The sequence below is a fragment of the Glossina fuscipes genome, unplaced genomic scaffold, assembly GCF_014805625.2.
Source record: "Glossina fuscipes isolate IAEA_lab_2018 unplaced genomic scaffold, Yale_Gfus_2 133, whole genome shotgun sequence".
NCBI lineage: Eukaryota > Metazoa > Arthropoda > Insecta > Diptera > Glossinidae > Glossina > Glossina fuscipes.
Genome location: NW_023998476.1, coordinates 1,952,829 through 1,972,048, shown reverse-complemented (window position 1 = coordinate 1,972,048; position 19,220 = coordinate 1,952,829). Strand labels below are relative to the sequence as shown.

General features: G+C 34.5%; 3 protein-coding genes across 4 annotated transcripts; 1 reads left to right on the top strand and 2 right to left on the bottom strand.

Annotated features, from left to right (window-relative positions):
• Positions 1-2,046: 2,046 nt before the first annotated feature.
• LOC119640973 (SET and MYND domain-containing protein 4) lies at positions 2,047-7,366 on the bottom strand. 2 transcript variants are annotated; one of them, XM_038039378.1, is made up of 5 exons: positions 7,009-7,366; positions 6,573-6,927; positions 5,482-6,508; positions 5,002-5,320; positions 2,047-3,975 (listed from the first exon to the last, which is right to left on the bottom strand). In XM_038039378.1, the coding sequence occupies exons 1-5, from the start codon at positions 7,232-7,234 to the stop codon at positions 3,713-3,715; spliced, it is 2,190 nt and encodes a 729-aa protein (XP_037895306.1). In that variant the 5' UTR covers positions 7,235-7,366; the 3' UTR covers positions 2,047-3,712. The 2 variants fall into 2 exon arrangements, with proteins under 2 accessions (XP_037895306.1, XP_037895305.1); XM_038039377.1 differs by having other exon boundaries at positions 6,573-7,366.
• Positions 7,367-10,429: 3,063 nt separating this feature from the next.
• Positions 10,430-11,717, top strand: LOC119640946 (probable H/ACA ribonucleoprotein complex subunit 1). Its single transcript, XM_038039322.1, has one exon. The coding sequence runs from the start codon at positions 10,666-10,668 to the stop codon at positions 11,323-11,325; it is 660 nt and encodes a 219-aa protein (XP_037895250.1). The 5' UTR covers positions 10,430-10,665; the 3' UTR covers positions 11,326-11,717.
• Positions 11,718-15,329: 3,612 nt separating this feature from the next.
• Positions 15,330-17,751, bottom strand: LOC119641014. Its single transcript, XM_038039434.1, has 2 exons — positions 17,673-17,751; positions 15,330-16,097 (listed from the first exon to the last, which is right to left on the bottom strand). Exons 1-2 carry the CDS (start codon positions 17,688-17,690, stop codon positions 15,330-15,332), a joined length of 786 nt encoding a protein of 261 aa, XP_037895362.1. The 5' UTR covers positions 17,691-17,751.
• Between the last annotated feature and the right edge of the window lie 1,469 nt (positions 17,752-19,220).

The following is a 19,220-nucleotide window of genomic DNA, read 5'->3' as shown; positions in this document are numbered from 1 at the left end:
GATGTAAATTACGAAGTTAGCAAGCCAAACATTTGGTTTTTCAACGGATGCACTTCCACGAAATGTATACGAATAAGCAGGCAACGTATACCCGTTCGGTAGACCGCCTGCTTGGGTGCGATTACATAGACGGCAGCGCTTCGAACGCCGAAGAATACCAACCTTCCCTCGCCTTCGGAATGCGGAGCCTGCTGAGATATTGCGGAATGCGACGATCGCACTATAAAGAAAATTGAATAAACAAACCTATGCTTAATAAATGGTTGCCTCATTTTATTCGACAGTATAGAAAATCGAAAACAATTATCTCAGTTGGTATATTTTAATTAAGTTTACTTTTAATTTAATTATAATCAGACATTATAATATTACCGCTTGCTTTCTCGCGTTGTTGTCCTAGTTCCTGATGTAAAAAACATAAAATTTCATCCTCAGACCCGGATTTCTACTCTCAAAGCTGACAGGTTATCGGTATTTAAGCTGAAAGCATCCGAAACACTTTACTACAGTTCTAAATAAAGCTTTCTGGCTATATGGTACTTTGTCAAAAAGCTTGCCACACAGGTAACGGTAAGATGCGATAATTATATTCGCCAGTGCATACCGGCTTTCTTAAGGACATTTGTAACCTTAACTTTTTTCAGCGTAATAACTACCCACAGATCGGACCACACGTTAATATGGAATTGTCATAGCTTTTATACAGCCGCACTAAATGAAACTTCTTCAGATTGCATGAGCTTTGCTATAGTTGTTATCGCTTTTTGCTCAGTTTCTTCCACGACAGCGCCAACCTGCTGTTTATCTTTGTTTGTTGGTTTTGACTAGCGCACGGCTATGGGATAGTCTAACTTAACACTACCGCGCTTTTTTAGTTGTGTTGTTCGCGAAATTGTAGATTTAATAACTACCAGAACAATTATGTTCAATGTTTCTTCAGGCTTAGGTACAATTGTACCAGTTTTGATTTCAAATTCATTAAAGTGATTGTAATTTCCTATATGTCTTTGCTACAATACTATAATAAAATAAAGGTGGTTGTTACCATTTTGTTATACCTTTAAAGTATTTGTTTGCACTATCAACGACCTCTAATATATAGAAAATAATCCGACCTTTAAACAGTAACACTTATAAATTATTGACATAAACCTTTTTTCGAATTGCTCCTTTTTTGTTGGTTGTTGAAGGCATGTTTATTTAATGGAATAAGTTTTACTCGGAAACTCATTTTTGTCCGAAACTGTCATACTTTGTTTTGACTGACAAGTACTTGTCCCGAATCAGATAAAAAGTTCGTTCTGTAGGGCTCATATGTTTTATGGGCTTTTTCAAGTATAATGTTACACAACTAATAATCTAATAACTAGTAATCGGTGTTAATTGGATGCAAGCTTTTGTCAACTTTTTTGCATATTTCTCATATTGTACCAAAGCTGAGGTAAGAACAGTAATTGAAGGAGCAAGTTTGAATTTCGCTTAATGCTTTCAGTTAATTTCCGTAAGGACGTTTTTGAAAGTAGGCAAAACAAAAGAAGAATGCATGTCTTAAACGGTAGAGGAAGGATTTTAGTAAACTTTATTCAGAATTTATGCAAGAGTTAAGCAAATGTCATTCGAAAAACTTACTTACTTACTATATCACTTTTAAATTTGAGTTGTCATCAAGGAGCGAAAGGACAACTGGATCCTCTCCTCAGAATACTTGTAACCGGCGTTCCCGAAAGCGAAGGTACACAAAGCATTCCACCAAGCATATAAAATGTTTTATACATGCATGTTGCAACATATGGCGGACAGCGAGATCGGCAAACGCATACAGTCAACTGTGGCGGCGCAGTTTGACTTTTTCTCGCGAAAAGGTTACTGCGGAACCGGCAGTAGGCCAAAAAAACCTTCACAATTTCGAAAGGAAAACAATACATGAAACATTAAAAATTTGATGCAAAGAGCGTGATTTGCCTGTAAAAATGGTGTTAGCGTTGTAAACAATGAATTGAAAAATATATTTTTTTAAATATTTTTATTTGAAATATTATATTATAATATGCGTAAATATGAGCAGTTATAGTTACTAATAATTTCAAAGTGAACGGATACACGTCAACGAAACAAACAACAATGCCCAAACATGTTTACTGCACTATTGTGTAGCAAACAATATGCCGGAAATGTTACAGCTTTTGTTAGATCACATCTGAATGTTTTATTTGTTCGTAATCGAGATTTTTTGTTTTCTAAAAGGAAAATAAATATTTATTTATGATTACGAAATGACGAAAATCACATTTAACAGAACCCCATTAAAAGGGATAATGAACAAGCAACGTTTGTGCCTTAAAAATTAGCTTTATTGTCTAGGGTTGTCTAAAGTTATTTGAAATAGTTAAAATAATTCTTCGATTTTTTCTTAAAATGTTTAGTTTATATTTTAACCAAAAAAAAAATTATTTTTTCGAATAATTTCAATGTAAATCAGTATTATACTGAAAATGAGATCGAATGAAAAACAATATAAGTTCAAATATAATGTTATCTGTTTTATGTAGTAGCTTTAAATACTATAATTTAATTTAAGAAAAAAAAAAAAATACGCCTAGCAAAGTATTTTCACATACTGAAACCCACATTTCCTCCTGTAATCGTACAACATATACATATCTAAAGTATATAAAACAGCCGAAAATATTTCACAAAGAACATTTTTAAAAATTAATTAACAAGTAGTATTGAACAACCGACAAATTCATATAGTTTTGTATAAGTGTTGATATATTTACTCACACACATTTTAAATGTATAAATATAAAAGATATAAAACATATACGAAACTATTTCAACAAAAAAATTCATTTTATTAAAAGCAACGAATAATAAAAGTTTTAATTGGATATTGTAATCTCAATGAATTATCGGTGTATCCTTTTTCTTTTGTGTTTATAGATTAAATGCACTTAGCTTTAATTATGTTACATATTACTTTGCGTTTTCAGACTTTTATCTAGTAATTGCATTACTTTCTAACCCTTTTGTTTTCAAGTTTTCCCAAAAATTGTTCTGCTATACCTTCTCCACTGAGACGAGTATTGCCACTGTTTTCGCCCTTGCTAAATTCAATGTAAGCTATTTCCCAGTCTCCTAACTTTTTTTCTCACACGATTACGCCAAACGTCCACTTAATCATACAACGCAAATTCATATACGATATAAGAAAATATCAAAATGAAAGATTTCCGGAAAATGTAAATGTTGATGTTCATACTGCTTTAAAGACGTTTGTTAGCTGCGCGATGATATAAGCGCTGTATATTAGCCCTAGTATCGTCACTAGGCAATGTAGTCAAATCAATCAACATCTATGCCCATCTATCTGATCCACTATCAGCCCGTCAGTGCTTCAGCGCCAAGACCCCTCGCCCCCACCCCCAGCGCTTCAAGTAGATATAAACGGAAAAGAGTTTGCGGAGAGCGACCTTAAAGATGCGTAGTAGACTTGCGATCTCTGCGTAGAACTGACACAGTTCGTCGTCCATCACAGCATTATCAACACAAACAATTGCAGTGAGCACCGCAAGTAGTTAGATGAGTGCGTCAATTATCTAGAAAGTGAATGTAACGCGACTCCACTAGCCAAAGATGTTATTTTTATAATTGATGCTATTAATAAATTTTAAACAAATTCAGTGAAATGGCTTTTTCTAAAGTTCTTGGTTTAAGATTTTACTAAGAAGTCTTTGTAATAATTCGAAAATATAAGAAACATTTCGTCCCCAAGTACGATGAGACTTTCATTGAAGATTGAATTCATATCCTTGTGCTCGTATTTCCATTTTCCCAAAGCGATAATGTCCCACAGATAAGTCATTTCGCAGATGTAAGAAATGCAACTCGAACCTGATGTATAAGTTTCGTATTCCAATGAATATTTGATCATTCGGGTAAGGTTTTTGTAGTCTTCTTCATTTAAAGATCCATCTGGAAAAACCAAATTGATTGTAATTAGTAATCTTTGACTATCATTGGATGATCGGCATGCGTTGTCAAACTAGACCGGAAGCAATTTTTGTTTTTGTTATTCAGGAATAATATCACGAGAAACTCATTGAACACATAGAGAATGTACAAAAATACTAAAAAAAAGTCATTATACCGTTTTGCGCTTCGTGTTTTATCTGAAACGTAAAGCAACTGCCTCGTGTTTTACCAAAACCGGAATTTGAAATAAATAGATTTGGGAGGAATCTACTTTTACGCGCCCCTATTAACTAAAAAGATGGTTACTAAACATAGGCCTTCTTAATTAGCATAGGAGTCTGTGTCTGTTTATGCGTTTTCTTATCCTTGGAACCATTAAAATTTGGCAAGTATACATTTAGTTGGTAAAATGATTATGGTGAATACCTACTACTCTTCTAGCTTTTGGGAGAAACTACAAAGAGCTAGAAGGCGAAAGTTCGAAAGCTGATTAGAATAACTTACGATTTGTGATAGATCTAACATAAAGCTTATTTTTATCGCAATAAGAATTTCTAAGGGTTTTTTGGACAGTGATACTATATAAAAAGAAAAGTTTACGATTGTCGATATCTGTGTTCAAAATGTGCCACACAGTGAATGCAAGCTTTAGTTGACTAATGACGGTTTAGAATTGGCTTTCAGATTCAAGCCAGGTGTGGGTTTTTTGAATTTAACCTTTTGCATACAAATCGTGCAAAATAAGAAAAGAGCGAATAGCTAGCAACTAATATTACGCGCACTTAAGTACAAAAAGTTTTTTTCCTTACGGGACGAATTGCTACAAAAGATTACGAAGGTCAAAAATATGTCGTCATCATAAGCTTTGAACCACTGACCTTTTGAGAAATTCCCAGTGACAAACGAGGTGTACATAGATGCCGACAAGCGCATGCAGTTCCGAAAGGGAAGTGGACGTATTTTACCAGATATACTCTACTCTCCATCCGTATTGTTCATATACGATTTAAATTAATATTTACTTACCGTTAAGAAATTTAAAAATTTCTTGGACCGCTTTCGACGCCATAAAAGCTTTACAGCTGTTGAAGGCAAGCAGATATTCATCTAAATTTTGATATAATTGATATAAACGTAGCCGTGTCAATGGAGAATTAAGAGATGTAAGCAACTTTTGGTAGTCGTAGAACCATTTAAACATTTGGCGCGAACCGCAAACCGCGCATAACACATTTATATTTTGTAAATCGTTTGAAGTTTTCCTCTGCCACCATTTCAACGGTGTTTGCGGAACAAATACATGACGACATTTCTCATTATCACAGCGATATTGATGAAATTGATTCTAAGAAAAACGCAATTTATATATATATATATGATATATATATATATATATATGATATATATATATATATATGATATATATATATATATATGATATATATATATATATATGATATATATATGTATAAATAAAAAAATTTTCGCTACACATTTCATACTTACTACATCATCGTCTCCTTCTTGGCGCATGCATTCTCCGCATTTACAAATGAAATGGTAAGATTTCTTTAGAATTTCTTGTCTTGTTTGACGTCTTTCGACACGACTATGTTGCGTATAGCAATTGGTAATTTCTTCAGATTCTTTAATATCGCGCATGGCATATGCACTTATAATACGGCCTGAAAATTTTGGCTGAAATAACGGAAGGCATGAATGATTGCAAATGCTTGTATAGGGTAAATTTAAAGTGGCCACATCATCAATATATGCAAATCGATGTAGATAACCTCGTCTTAAATGCCACGGCTTTTCCCATAGATCCTCATTTAAAAGATGGTATTCGGTTAGAGAGTAATTTTCAAAAATCTTTGGCCTAATAACTGTGCAAACATGGCCGTTGACAATCGATTGACCAATGTGTTTAAGAATTAATGCAGCCACAATTAATTCCCAATTGCAATTAAAGCGATGGTTGCTCGATAGCAAATCGAAAAAGCTTGTATATCTGCTTAAATAAACGACAATGAGATGCGATACTGCAGCGAATACTTTAACGTCTTCAAGGGCCATTTTTTTTAGATGACTAACCATACGTAAGGATTCACTGTATGCAGCTGTAGGATTACTCCAAACATCGCCACCTTCCGTTAGCGAAGTCCAGATTGCTTTCGTCGTTTGTTTATTCCTTAATAAATCCAGAATTGTTAGTAGTCCATTGTCAAGAATTATCCGTAAAGCTAAATGGGCAATGCCTACATGAGCGAATAGTTGCATCTGATACGCCGAACATTCGTGCAAATGAATATTTTTATGGGCTTTCAAGCAAGCGAGAGAGCAATATACAACACGGCCACGGCAATGCTGACAAGGTATTGGTATAAAACTAGTTTTTGCGCAGTGATTACAAAGTTGAATGGCAGAACCTATGGGAGCAAGAGCTGTTGCTCGCTCCGAAAAAATAAGTTCATTTTGTTTAATAAGTCGTTTAGCTCTCATATACCGTCCAATTTCACTAAATGTATTAACACTGCAAGTATTACGTTAATATATTTCATGTATGCATTCATATAAAGAAACATGCTTACACTTACATTTCCTGAGAATCTCGATTCTTCAATATCAATTCAACATTTCCGTTCGTCTTTTCAGTTTGATTTTGTAATTTCCATAAATTGGCCCTTAGTTCTTGCTCTTGCCGTCGAAAATTTTCATTTAAATGCATACTTTCCAAACTGCTAAGATGTTTTGTTAAAAGCTCCGCGTTATTCAGTTGAAGAGCACAGTATGCTTGACGACAAATAATTTTAGGATACAGCTTTTTCGGATAGCCAATTTCTAAAGCGCACTCACAATCGTCATACGCCTGCTGATAGTAACCAAAACATTGAAGTGCCAAAGCTCGATTTGCATATCCCAGTGATAATTCCATGTTATCCACGCCAATTGCTGTGAAAATTGCATCCGTATAAAGACGACATGCCTCTAACACTTTATTCGGTTTTTCTTTCTCTGCCATACAATCATTACCTTCTTTTCTGAGATTTGCTGCTTCTCTTACCCTAGTTTGCTTATCTTTCAACAAAAATTCATAATTTTCGTTCCGTTTTAACGATTCTAACAAATCTTGGGCCGATTTGCAAACCAATTTACATGAAAGCGGCTTATCGAACAATAAACGCATAGTTTCGTATTCATTTTCGTAATTCACAAGCCTCAGTTGGCTTAGTAGAAAATTCAGCCATTTAGAGTCCATTTCCGCCTATATATAAAGCAACATTATGAGTTTTTAACTCAAAATATTCTTAAGAGCTTCAGGTTGATAATGGCAATAAAAATTATAGAGAAAAAAGTTATGCGTGGAGTTCTATCCAGAAGATGGATATCAAGTTATGGTGGTATGGCAATTGTTAACGTATGCTATTGTAAACAACAAGCGATTTCTTCTTCTTTTTTTGTTGTTCAGCAAATTAATAGCCGAAAATTCACTGAGGTGTCTAAAAAAGTCCCAATGTGAACACAGAGTTCTTTGTTTAGGGGTTAGTAAAGTTGATTTGGAATATAATATTATTATTTTTTATTTTAGTGATTATTTGATTAAAGTTTTTTTTTAATTAATTTTGCGTGTTTTGCGTCCGCCACGTTATATTGTTTTTATAGTTTCTATTAAAATACGCATATTATTCGTCCGCCACGTAGGATGAAACAGAACAGCGAGGAGTAAATTCCGACAGGAAGTAATGTGGTATATGAGTATAAAAATCTATACGATGGAATTGATGGGTGTTGCGAGCAAAAAAGTGTAAAAGAGAGTAGGCTCATCATAGGCCGTCAAAATGAGGTATAAGCGATTTAAGCTGTTATATTGCGAGAACGCAAAATATCAAGAATGCTGCAATCATGAAGACCACGTGTACAAAATCTGCGAAGTGTGGAATAGTGAATAGAAGTAGTACCATCCAGAGAGACAAATAGGATATACTCAGGAGATTGTAAAACCCCCACATGTGCATAAGTAATTGTTTACTATGTTAATTTTGAATAGGTGATCATTACATATCGTGTGATTGAACATCAGCCTGTTAGTAAGACAAATAATGTGACGTGACCGCAATGTCAACAATGTCCTTGTGATTGGGCATCCAGAGAAAGTGAAAATAAAATTTATCAGATTTGAGGTTATAACGTAAAGATCTGATTTCTGATATGTAGGGGTGTGTTTTAGCTGAGTGATATCATTGTAAAGCGGATAAGATAGATTTACTGTCTGACACTATAATGAATTTCTTTTGAGGCTGAGTACTCGCTCAGCGGATGGCTTCTAGAATTGCAAAACATTCACCCGAAAATCTAGTGCTACATGGGTGATTTGAGAAGTAAGCTTCTCTATTAATATTTGGAAACCAAAAGCCTATAACATCGGTCTTAGATCCATCAGTAAAGATAACTCAAAAATGTTTCCATTTGGTATCGACCAAGTTCGAGTAGCGGTGGTGTACCTCTGTCGGAGTAGCTGTAAATTTTCTCGCTGGTAAGAATTTAAGTACAGGTCAAAAATATTGAGAGCCAAGAGGAATTTTGAATAAGCCATGTAAATCAGTTCTTAAAATGTTGAAGTTACTAATTTTGTCAGTAACAGTTTTAGAGAAGGAAGGAGAGGAATCGAGTGATATAAACTTGTAAATGAAACGTAAGGTCGAATTATTCTCAAAACGTAGAATTTTTTTAGATGAAAAATTGGAGAGTAATCGAAATCTTTCTTGTAGAGGCATAACATTTGCTATCTGTTGTAAGCTTAGTGTGTGCGTAGAATTCATGCCATCAAGAGCCAGGCGAAAGGATTTCCACTGGATTTTCATTGCATAATTCTGCATAATTTCAGAACGTCCTTATTTGAGATGTCCAATAAGAGTGAAAAGACGTGTTCTAATTCGGTTTCATTAAGCCAAGATACAGTTTAATCATGCAAGAAGGGTCAGATTCCCAAGAGTTGTCACAAATGGATTTCAATACCTCGAGCTGAAAACATTGTTTGGCAGTTTTATTAACGTGAGCTGCTAGGGAAAGTTTCGAGTGTCGAACAAAGCCTCAAAAGCCGAAAGTTTTAAGAAACGGAATAGAAGAACCGTGGATGAGCAGGGGAGTAACAGTGATGTCTCTCCTTTTTTTTTTGAAAAGACCAAGTATTTGGACTTATTGACTAAAATTGTGAGTTGATGCGATTCAAGAGGAAAGGAAATAATGTCGAGGGCAGATTGCATATTGCGCCTACACAAATTTGGATCAAAGTTGAATCTAAAATTGACAAGATCGTCAGCATAGCTCAGATTGAGATGTTCTAAGGAAGGGAACTGAAAATTATGTTTTGTAGTGACACCACTCAAAATTAAATGTTCTTTTATTTAGTGGATTATTTTAAAGTCTTTATTTGTTACTTTTCTTTTAAATACTTGCTTATATTCTGACCTGACTGAGGTATGGTCAGGTGTCTTATATAACTAATAATTTAATGCTAACTTAAGCGAATAATATAATTAAAATAGGTTATTGCTAGAATTACGAGTAATATGGGTTACAATTAAATTAGGCTATCTTAACTAGGTTAGGTGTCACATTTGAAATGTAATAAAATGTAAACTTAGCAATAACTTGTAAATAACGGTAGAGTGCGACAAATCGACAATACTGCAGTTTATATGTGAATTAAAGCAAAGATGACTCAATACAGATCCCTGACTCATCATTATTCATTAACATGTTTTTATAGACGAAGAGTTTATATAACAAAGTACAGTTGCCCAAAAATTTGAAATTTATTCTAGAAGGAAATTTTTTGCACTTATTTACAGCGAGTCGAAGTTTGGCAAAACTCGATTGCATGCGGTGTTCTATCAAGGTTTAGGAGGGTAGGATCTTTTAGAAGTCTTTTGGTTCAGATCGCCAGTGAAAGATTTTGAGCATCTACCAAAGAAACAACCCGAATCATTGGCTTGGATAATTTTTATATATTGTATGAATTTATGGACTGAATTTTCACTGCACACTATTTTTAATTTGTTTTTGTAATAAAAATAAACTGGTTTCGCTTTATAACTATGTATGCGGATTACATTACCTTTTTTGCACGATTTTTTGAAAAAATATACAGAGTGTTTTCATCTTACATGATTTTTTAAGGTTGTAGAACATGTCGCAAATTTATCACATGTCCCATGTATTTTTTTACACAAGTTTTCTTACACGAATTTCTAATACACGCGTCTACTTTCTAAAAAAAAAGTGTAAAGTATTTATAATTATCTATATTTGTATACATGCAATTTCTTTTCCAGGCCTGAGGATAAAAACATTTATATTTGCCAAGTCAATTAGGGCCTTAAAGTTACTTTCATAAATTCTTTGTTTAGATATATTTTTATTTTTACCGTTGAAACTGTATGTTTGATCGGTTGTCTTGCTTCTACTTTTCGACGCATAAGACTCATTTATTGGCTACTTTTTGATTTGATAACATCTGCGACATAATCCCATTTTTGTATTTCCATATAACTTCAATTTTTTTAAAATGTGGTAACCATGTTTTCAAAGCATTTCACATAAAAACATAAAAATATTCTCGCCGCGTGGTCTGAATTTTTGGATTAATTCGGTTAATCAGATATCTCTGTAAAGCATAGAAAAATCGATATGGGATTTGGTCGAGGAGGTGGTGGTGGTCAAAGACGTGGTGGTGGCGGACGTGGTGGTGGACGTGGTGGCGGTGGAGGCGGGGCCTTTCGCTCTAATCGTGGAGGTGGAGGCGGCCGAGGTTTCCGTGACAATAATTTTCAACAAGGACCGCCAGAACGCATCGTGCCCTTAGGCCATTTCAGTTACAGTTGTCAAGATGATCTCGTTGTTAAAGTTGATATTCAAGATGTGCCTTACTTCAGTGCACCCATTTACCTAGAAAACAAAGAAGCTATTGGTAAAATTGATGAAATCTTCGGTACCATCAGAGATTATTCTGTATCTGTGAAATTATCGGATAATATGAAAGCCAGCAGTTTTAAAAGCAATCAACAGCTGTTCATTGAACCAACAAAATTATTGCCAATAGCTAGATTTTTGCCTAAAGCTCCGCAACCCAAAGGTCCGAAAAAAAAAGGTCCTCCAGGAGGAGTTAAAAATCAGAATGGCGGGCGTGGTGGCTTTGGTGGGCGCGGTAGGGGTGGCGGTGGCGGTGGTGGGGGACGCGGTTTTTCTAGAGGTGGCCGCGGTGGTGGTGGCGGAAATAACAAATCTGGCCGGGGTGGTCGTGGTGGTGGTGGAGGAGGTGGTGGAGGTGGAGGACATAGGAGATGGTAGTAGACATTAATATTTCAAACTAAAACTTTAAAATGTAATTTAAGCTAAAATGGATATTCCTTTAGTGACTTTTGTGTAATGAATAATATAACGCTTTAGAAAATATAATAATCCCAAATCACATTCTTAAGATCATTTTTTAATGAAACAGATGTCAATCATCATTGTAAAAGATCACAAAGATTTTAGCTTTAGACCAAATATTTTACGCAAATGTGGAATCTGTAGGAGTTAAAATCGAGATGGCAAGGGAAAGTGCTAACCTCCCTCATTGCGCAGATACCAGAATTGGAACTCTTTCTTAAGTAATACCTGCCAGTTAAAAATCGAGGATAGAAATCAAAAATGTGTCCCTTTCCAAAGCTGCTTTGAGAAACATACTCAGCGCTCTGGGAGCCCTAGCCACTAAAATAAAGTACATGATATATTTTGAATAAAAATATAGCTTTTATTACTTCTTGTTGAGGTCGCAAGAAGCTACGGAACGTTTGATGATTTTTTCATTTATTGCAATAGTTGGGTTTTCTTAGGTCACTCTTGAACGTGGCGTTTTATGAAGTTTCGTAATAAGAATTCATCATTTCGCGGTTCGAATTTTTTTTTTTTTTTGAGTTGAGTGTAGGTGGGGAGATAGACTAAGCCAATAAATTTGTGGTTTGTATGTACAGATAATAAACAATCGTAATTATTGGTAGGAATTATATACCACAATTAAAAAAAAGCGGCTAGTAGCTAATGCCGATATATTAAGAGTAATAGTTTCTGTATGTAATTGTCGATTGTTGAGTTCTTCGAAGTCATGTGAAAAAAAGAAAAAAAATGTGCAAAACAAAAAAGGAATGTTATAGCAATAAAAAATGATTGAACGCAAAAAATAATTTAAAACGATAAATCCCCTTTTCCAGTAAATCACGTTAGTTCCTTGTGATGACTTACCTTCTTTACTATAAAGAGATCGAGGAGAGCATCATATAACTTGAAGAAGCTAAAAGAATCTCTAATACCATGAAGCCTGTGACGTCTAAAAATTAGATGCCCAGCAGACTCGACAACTTTACAAATGTCACATGGCATAGCATGAATTATTTCTAAATATACTTTATCATTTGTGTGACCATTCATGAGTCTATAAAGGATTTAGATTTCCCAGGGTTTGAATTGAAATGTGGGATTTATTTTATAGACAAGGCTTTAACACAGGCAATCTTCTTAAATTCATCACTTAGTTGTTGAAAGAGGTGGTTGCGAATTGCCCGTATTTCGGCATTTAGGCAGACTGACCATAAGAAAAATGATAAATTATGTCAACACTTTGAATATTATATTGTAAAAGCGAAGTCATATTTTAAACTAAAAAGGAACCACAGCGGATTTACTCGCAAGTTCGCCAATGGAAGGAAATTTTCCTCGTAGGAGTTGTCATCCAAACATTCAAAATAGTTTGAAGGAAACTTCTCTTTCACTTCTTTTTAGGAGGGATTTTTAATGGCAATGATCTTGTTGATATTTAATTCCAGCTCCCCGTTCGGGCAGCAGTCTTTTAGAGTATTGTGCTCACCTGAACCACAGGACAAGCATATCATTGTTGCACACTTTTCACACTTGCGAGACTTCCCGCAGTTTAAGCATATTTCCTCCTTCCCTTTGCAGAACTTGGACATATGCCCATACCTCCCGCACTTAAAGCATTGCTTTAAAGTGGATACAAAGTACTCCACGGGCAAATTACAAAAATTTAATTTAATTACTTTGGGGAAGGCTATCCCCTTAAAACTTATTTTCATGCTAGTGATTGGGATGAACTCATTTTTGTTGTTAGGATATCTTCCTATCAGCAGAATTGACAAAAATTTCGGAGACCGCTTTTTGATGATCTCTTTTTCGAGCAATTCAGCTCTGCCCCTGCTAACTACTTTTAATTCTAGTAAGCCGTCGATGCTGAAAGTTTTTAAATAATCATAACAAAAAAGTCCGAGCTGAAGTTCACACGTTTTCCCTCGGCATTTTCACCAGTTTCAACAAAAACTACAAGACTGCCTTGTGAAAGATAGCCACACAAATTTATATCACGCTTTGCAATCTCTTTGGCACCCAAATTAGAAGGCTTATTAAATACCTGGTTTCTGAGCACTGTCAAATCGTTGGCTATAACTCCTCTTTTGAGAAATAGACTAACATCGTCCCTAGCCATCCTCGATCTCTTGTTATGGTCATTCGTATAGAAATCGTTGAAATCGTCTCTATCCGTGACAATTAATTCAGATCTCAGGTCTCCATAGGAGACCTGCTGATGCTGTTGTAGCACTTATCCCGGGGAACACTTACCAATCCGGACTAAAAACGAAAAAAAATTAATATATATGTACATATATATATATTTTTTTTAAATTTCCAAAAGTTTCGTTTCTTCTTTAAACCTTTATTTTTTATTTATTTTTTTCATTTCCTTCTTTAAATTCTCTTTTTTTATTTATTGTTTCCATTAACACCGATAAAACACGAGAAAAAAAGGTTATCCAGCTGCCGTTTGCCGAAAGTCAAATTTCGTGTTATTTCTATTGTTGATGCCAAAGGAATGTCGAATTATTTTTTGAATCAAGTCCTCTCGTACTTTATGTAAGACTTTGCGACAACAAAACACGTAGCATAACATTTCGGAATAGTATGTCTTGTTGTCATTGCGTAGTTTTTTTGAATTATTTGTTTACGCTTCTGTCAGTTACTATTTCTGATATGATCTGAAGATTACAACCAAAAAAATAAATAAAAATAAAATAATTCATATTCAAAAGCAGCATTTTTTTCATTGAGCAAATGCGTAGCGAACGAGAGTCAACAGTATTCTGTCCTTTGGTAACGTAAAAATTATATAATTAAATTATTTAATTTTAATATCGGTTTCAATTTTAACATTGATTTTTAATTTGTTATCAGATAATAGTTTGCTGCAAATCACTGTTTCACTCCGGCAAGTCGAGGATATTTCAAGAGAAATCGTAACAAAAGTTGGAGTAATAGAAAGCCATGAAATTGTTTGGGCTCTAAAAATCGTAACCGTTTTGACTTCATTGTCAGGACTAATCCGAATATCGTCACCATAATTACATTAGTGTATAGCGTTTATGTCATCGCGCTGCTTACCCTTTCCTTTCCCTTTGCCTTTGCTGAAAACTATACTCGATACAACATTTCATACGCAAGCCGTTTACGTTCAGCCAGCTCGTGTGAAAGATGCTTATGAAACATTTGAGCAATTAAAATGAATTTATGACATTTCCATCGCAGCTGTATCTACGGTGGGGAAATCAGTTTGGTTTAAAAACTCGTTTAGAAGAAATTACTTACGCCATTAACTGCGGAGCCAGAGAAATAGATAATGTTACCAATCGTCAATCGTTAACAGTGGCAGGGTCTTTTAGAGGAAGTATGCTAAATGCTGTGAGAAATATGAAAACTATAGATGACTCGGTTCGACGGAAAATATAACTTTTACCTAAGATCAAGTGCAAAGACTACTAGAATACAAGAATACAAGTAGTAATTCAAGTTATTCCAGGTATACTTCTATGGGTAAGGAGAGCGTTAATGCTACCCTACAGGTAACCTTAGTGACGATTTGGGGGTATAAATAAGGGTATTAAGCGAAAAACCAATCAAATAATACGATCAAAACTGGCTGGGGGGTACGTACAGTTCGCGTTGGTATTTCACGAAGAATTCTGGTCAATGCAACCTTACGCGTAGAATGGTTCCAACCATCATTATTTCTCTTCGGCACATCGGGACCTTTGGATGACATCGATAAAATTGTGCGTATTCTTTAAATAATAACTTTTACGGAATTCAGTTCAATTAACATCGCCGATGTCAAGTGAAAGTTATGAAAGTACATATATTTTTATTTACAGTCAAGTGTTCAATAAATTGACAATCATTTAAAAGTCTACTACTAAGTTGCCTTCGACATAATTCTATAAGAAGAAGAGAAAATACCCTACATCGCTTTATGTTCGTCTAGCTATTATTGTTTTATCGTTTCTTTTAATTACAGGTAATTGAAATTTTGATGCCACGAACGAGTCCTCTTCAAGCTGATGACTTTGATTTAGTTGATCCGATTTCGCTTTTTTCATTTTATTATCGGTTTCTTTTACTGTCATATTAGCACTGAAAAACGAATCATCGAAATTGATTCGATTACGTTCGTCATTAATCAGATACACAGCTTTTGGTACCGTCATTGCCTTCTTATTATCTGGAGAAGAAAATTGCTTTTCGTAGCTATTTAACCATTTAACATTGATATGCTTAAGATGAGAATCAAATTTTTTTGGTGACTTTTTTGCTTTTGTAGCATAATTGGATTTAAGAAAATCCTGTTGAATTATAATTGCCGCTGACGGTGGTATGAGTTTTTGCAACTTGCGACTGCGTTCATCAAGTTTATTATTTAGTATCTTATCCTCCCCGTCGTGTTCATAGAGTGGCATATAAAAATTATATGGATTGCTAGAAGGCGGTTGCATATATTGCGGTGGTACGTTAATTTGTTGGTCAGAATTGGCTAAGGATTCCGTTTGTTGAACGCGTACCGGTTGAAATAGTTGAGTGGCTCGTTGCAGCAACGCCTGCAAATGTTCAATGCTTATTAATTGTGGATGTATAATATCAAGGTTAACGCTCTGATCGTTTTGCAAAAGTCTTTCAGCCGAGAAGGTTGCATTATTGTTGAGAGTTAGAGAAGACGCCACATTTACTAGGCATATTGAAAGCTTGAAGTAAAAAATAAAAAGTTATATTTTAATAAAGCGATTCAATGATATATCCGCTTAATCAAAAGATGGAAAACATAAAAAAAGCATAAAGATGAATACCGTACTGTTGGTGATTTCTTGCAAAGGGAATTTATTTGCTATAATGCACGTTCTGTAATATTAAACTAAAGTTGATGACATCTTCTGTTCTCGTAATTAAGAAAAAACAATTGTGGGTCTTTGATTTTAAAGAAACAGTCTGACACAATTTCATGCCTGCAAAACAAGCCACGACCCACTTTTAGATACTCTACACCACTCCATCGCAATTTATATAACGAATTTTCAAAGTACGGCTTTATAAGGGATCCGAACCATTTCCAATAGGATTCGTCTTTGAGCCAAAACACGCCAGTTTACCAATTCCATTAAAATACCTTCAAACTTGGCGACATGTAGGTTGAACGCAAGAAAAGAAGACAGAGAGAGAAGCTTAGGTCGACTTAGATCCAAAATGCATCACTGGACCAATTTTCACCAAAATATTTCAAAACATGGCTATCCGTAGATTTAACAGAAGAAAACAATTCAGACGGAGGGATAGACAAGCTCAGATCAATCCAGAGTATGATCCAGAAAGTAACTCTGAATCGACCGGTATAATAGAAATTGGATTTATCACAATTCCTTCTAGATAATGCATATATCGGCGCAAACTATGCTTAGTATGCTTTCGTAGCATAGGTATGAAAAAAAGTTTATATAAATTTTTATGGACCTGTCTTTTACTGTACCTAAGCTTGTTCGTCCGTCTAACTGTTTGTCTTATTGCCTTGTGTTCGACCTACAGATCGCAATTTATGAGATATTCTCATGACTTTTGATACACCGACGTGTTACGGATCTCAATCGATCTAAGCTTGTCTGTCTGTCTATCTGTCTTGCTTTTTTGTGTTCCACTTCCCGGTCATAATTTTTATAATATTTCAATCAAATTTAATATATTGACATCTTTTGGCGGAAGGACGAATGCTATTTAAAAAGGTTCGGATCTTTCGGACTTTCCATATAACGTCTCATTTTGAAAAGTCCTAATATGAATAATTGTAAAGTGATCTGGGATACTTAAAGGCAGGCCGTCCCGTCGAGTTTTCACTATATTTCCAGAAGACGATTCTCTTTAGTGGAACGTACATGCAACTGTGTTGACATTCTGTGAAAGTATTTGAAATTTTTTCACTCACATAGCAATCATTATTAGAAAAAAAGCATATAACACGTGCCAAACGCGTGTCGAGAGGCGCTAACTTACTCTCCTTTCAAATTGCACATCCCAGCGAGTTTTCCGTAGTTCATTTGTTGAATAACAGAACAAGAAAAACAAGAAAATGGTAAACTGAATTTATCTAATATAATCTTAAATATAAATGGCGAATGTCTAAAGTTCATTCTAAGGCTACTACTATGTTTTCTTCTTTTTTCTCTTTGTTATTGCTTTACTCGCTTAAGTGGCTTTTCTTTTTTGAAAAATTTTACATCTTTTAGAAATAATGTCTTGTTTTTAATTTTTTTAAATTAATGATTATCACTCACTATTACTATTGGAATCATTGCGATTTACAAATGTTTGGGATTGGTTCACTTTTATCGTAGATATAAATAACTTGTGCAAGCCGCTATCTGGTGTACTGCTGCATTTATACAAGAAACTAAGACAATGTTAAACGGAAGCTACAAAATCTACTCAAACTGAATCTCATCAGATTTAACTCGCATAACTGGGAAGTACAAATGTAAAAACTAGTTACGAACTCTTATCCAAAACGATTTTACTTTCAACTAATGCTAATGTGGGAAATTGTGCACCATTGTAAATATGTATCAGTAATAACAAGGATAAAATTTCCCATTGGATTTGATCGAATATTGAAAGCTTAACAATCTACACTCTACTCTTTTAAAAAAGAAATAACGGCAAGTTCAAAAAAGGTAACAACAGTGAACATTAAAATTGTTAGAGTAATGTTACTAGAAAATCAAAGATTTGAAAATAATGATGAATGCGTTTCCTTAAATGCCTCTCCCCTGTTTAGCTAGCAAAAAGAAGCAAATTTCTCTCCTTTAACATTTACGCTACATATAATTTAATATAATTAATATAACTTCAACATTTCGTTGTTGTTGGTTTAAACAATGTTAATAAACCAACAATTATAGCATTAACTGGTTTTTGGGAGACAACTTGTTTTTCGTAATTCCCCCATTTATGTGTAATGAGTGCAATTTTTCCAACAAAATATCCAAAAAAAAGTCGTTTTTATACGTTTGCTGATAAAAAAAAGGAAAAGAGTTTGTTGACGTTGAACACTAATATTAATATCCATCGTCGAACGATTTCGTCATACCGTTTGTAACATTCCCTAAGATCTGATAAGATTTATATATTTTTAATCAGAAGAGGATGCCTAGGCATTGATCTGTGCTCTCTTCCTCCTTGCCGCGAAATTTCACTGTTTCAGATAGAAAACTTAAACTTGATTTATAAAATTTATACATAGTAATTGAGCATCTGGGGACTGAAAAGTCAACCAGTGGTGATAGGTATATTCAATTTGGCAAAACGTTTATAATACTTCAGAGATCATGCCACAAAGTGTACATATTTTTGATTAGCATGAAATTTTGAATCGAATTAAATAAGTTCTTCCGTCTGTTATGTAATGTTTGCTGTAAACATTCTTCGCAAAACGATGATAGAGACTTCAAATTTGGCAAAATTATTGGAAGCTCTTACACGCAGGTTGATGTTGAAAATGCTCGAAGAACACGTACAGTAGCACGTAAACAACTCTGCTTTTCAAAAGGAATAAAATATGGTTTTTTTACTCATTACCCATAAACTATAAGAGCTTGAATGTATATTGTGTGGACGATGCTGTAAAACTCGTATCAAAAAGCTGAAAACACCATACATGCCCAAAATTATAATGTATCAAAATGTAATTTTTAAGCTTCAAGATCGGTATAACATAAAGTATACAAATTCTTCCCCGTTGTGAAATTCGGGATGCACCTATGTTCGTTTACTCGACTATCCATCCCAATAGTGTAGTCTCGGTGGTAATCATCACACTTTCGCTC

Excerpts from the sequence above, each read along its gene's own strand:
- LOC119640973 (XM_038039377.1), bottom strand. The coding sequence starts at position 7,234 with ATGGACTCTAAATGGCTGAATTTTCTACTAAGCCAACTGAGGCTTGTG. Across the intron at positions 5,321-5,481 it reads AAGAAGGAGACGATGATGTA|AATCAATTTCATCAATATCG; the intron begins GTAAGTATGAAA and ends CGTTTTTCTTAG. Across the intron at positions 3,976-5,001 it reads AATTTTTAAATTTCTTAACG|ATGGATCTTTAAATGAAGAA; the intron begins GTAAGTAAATAT and ends TGGTTTTTCCAG.
- LOC119640946 (XM_038039322.1), top strand. The coding sequence starts at position 10,666 with ATGGGATTTGGTCGAGGAGGTGGTGGTGGTCAAAGACGTGGTGGTGGC.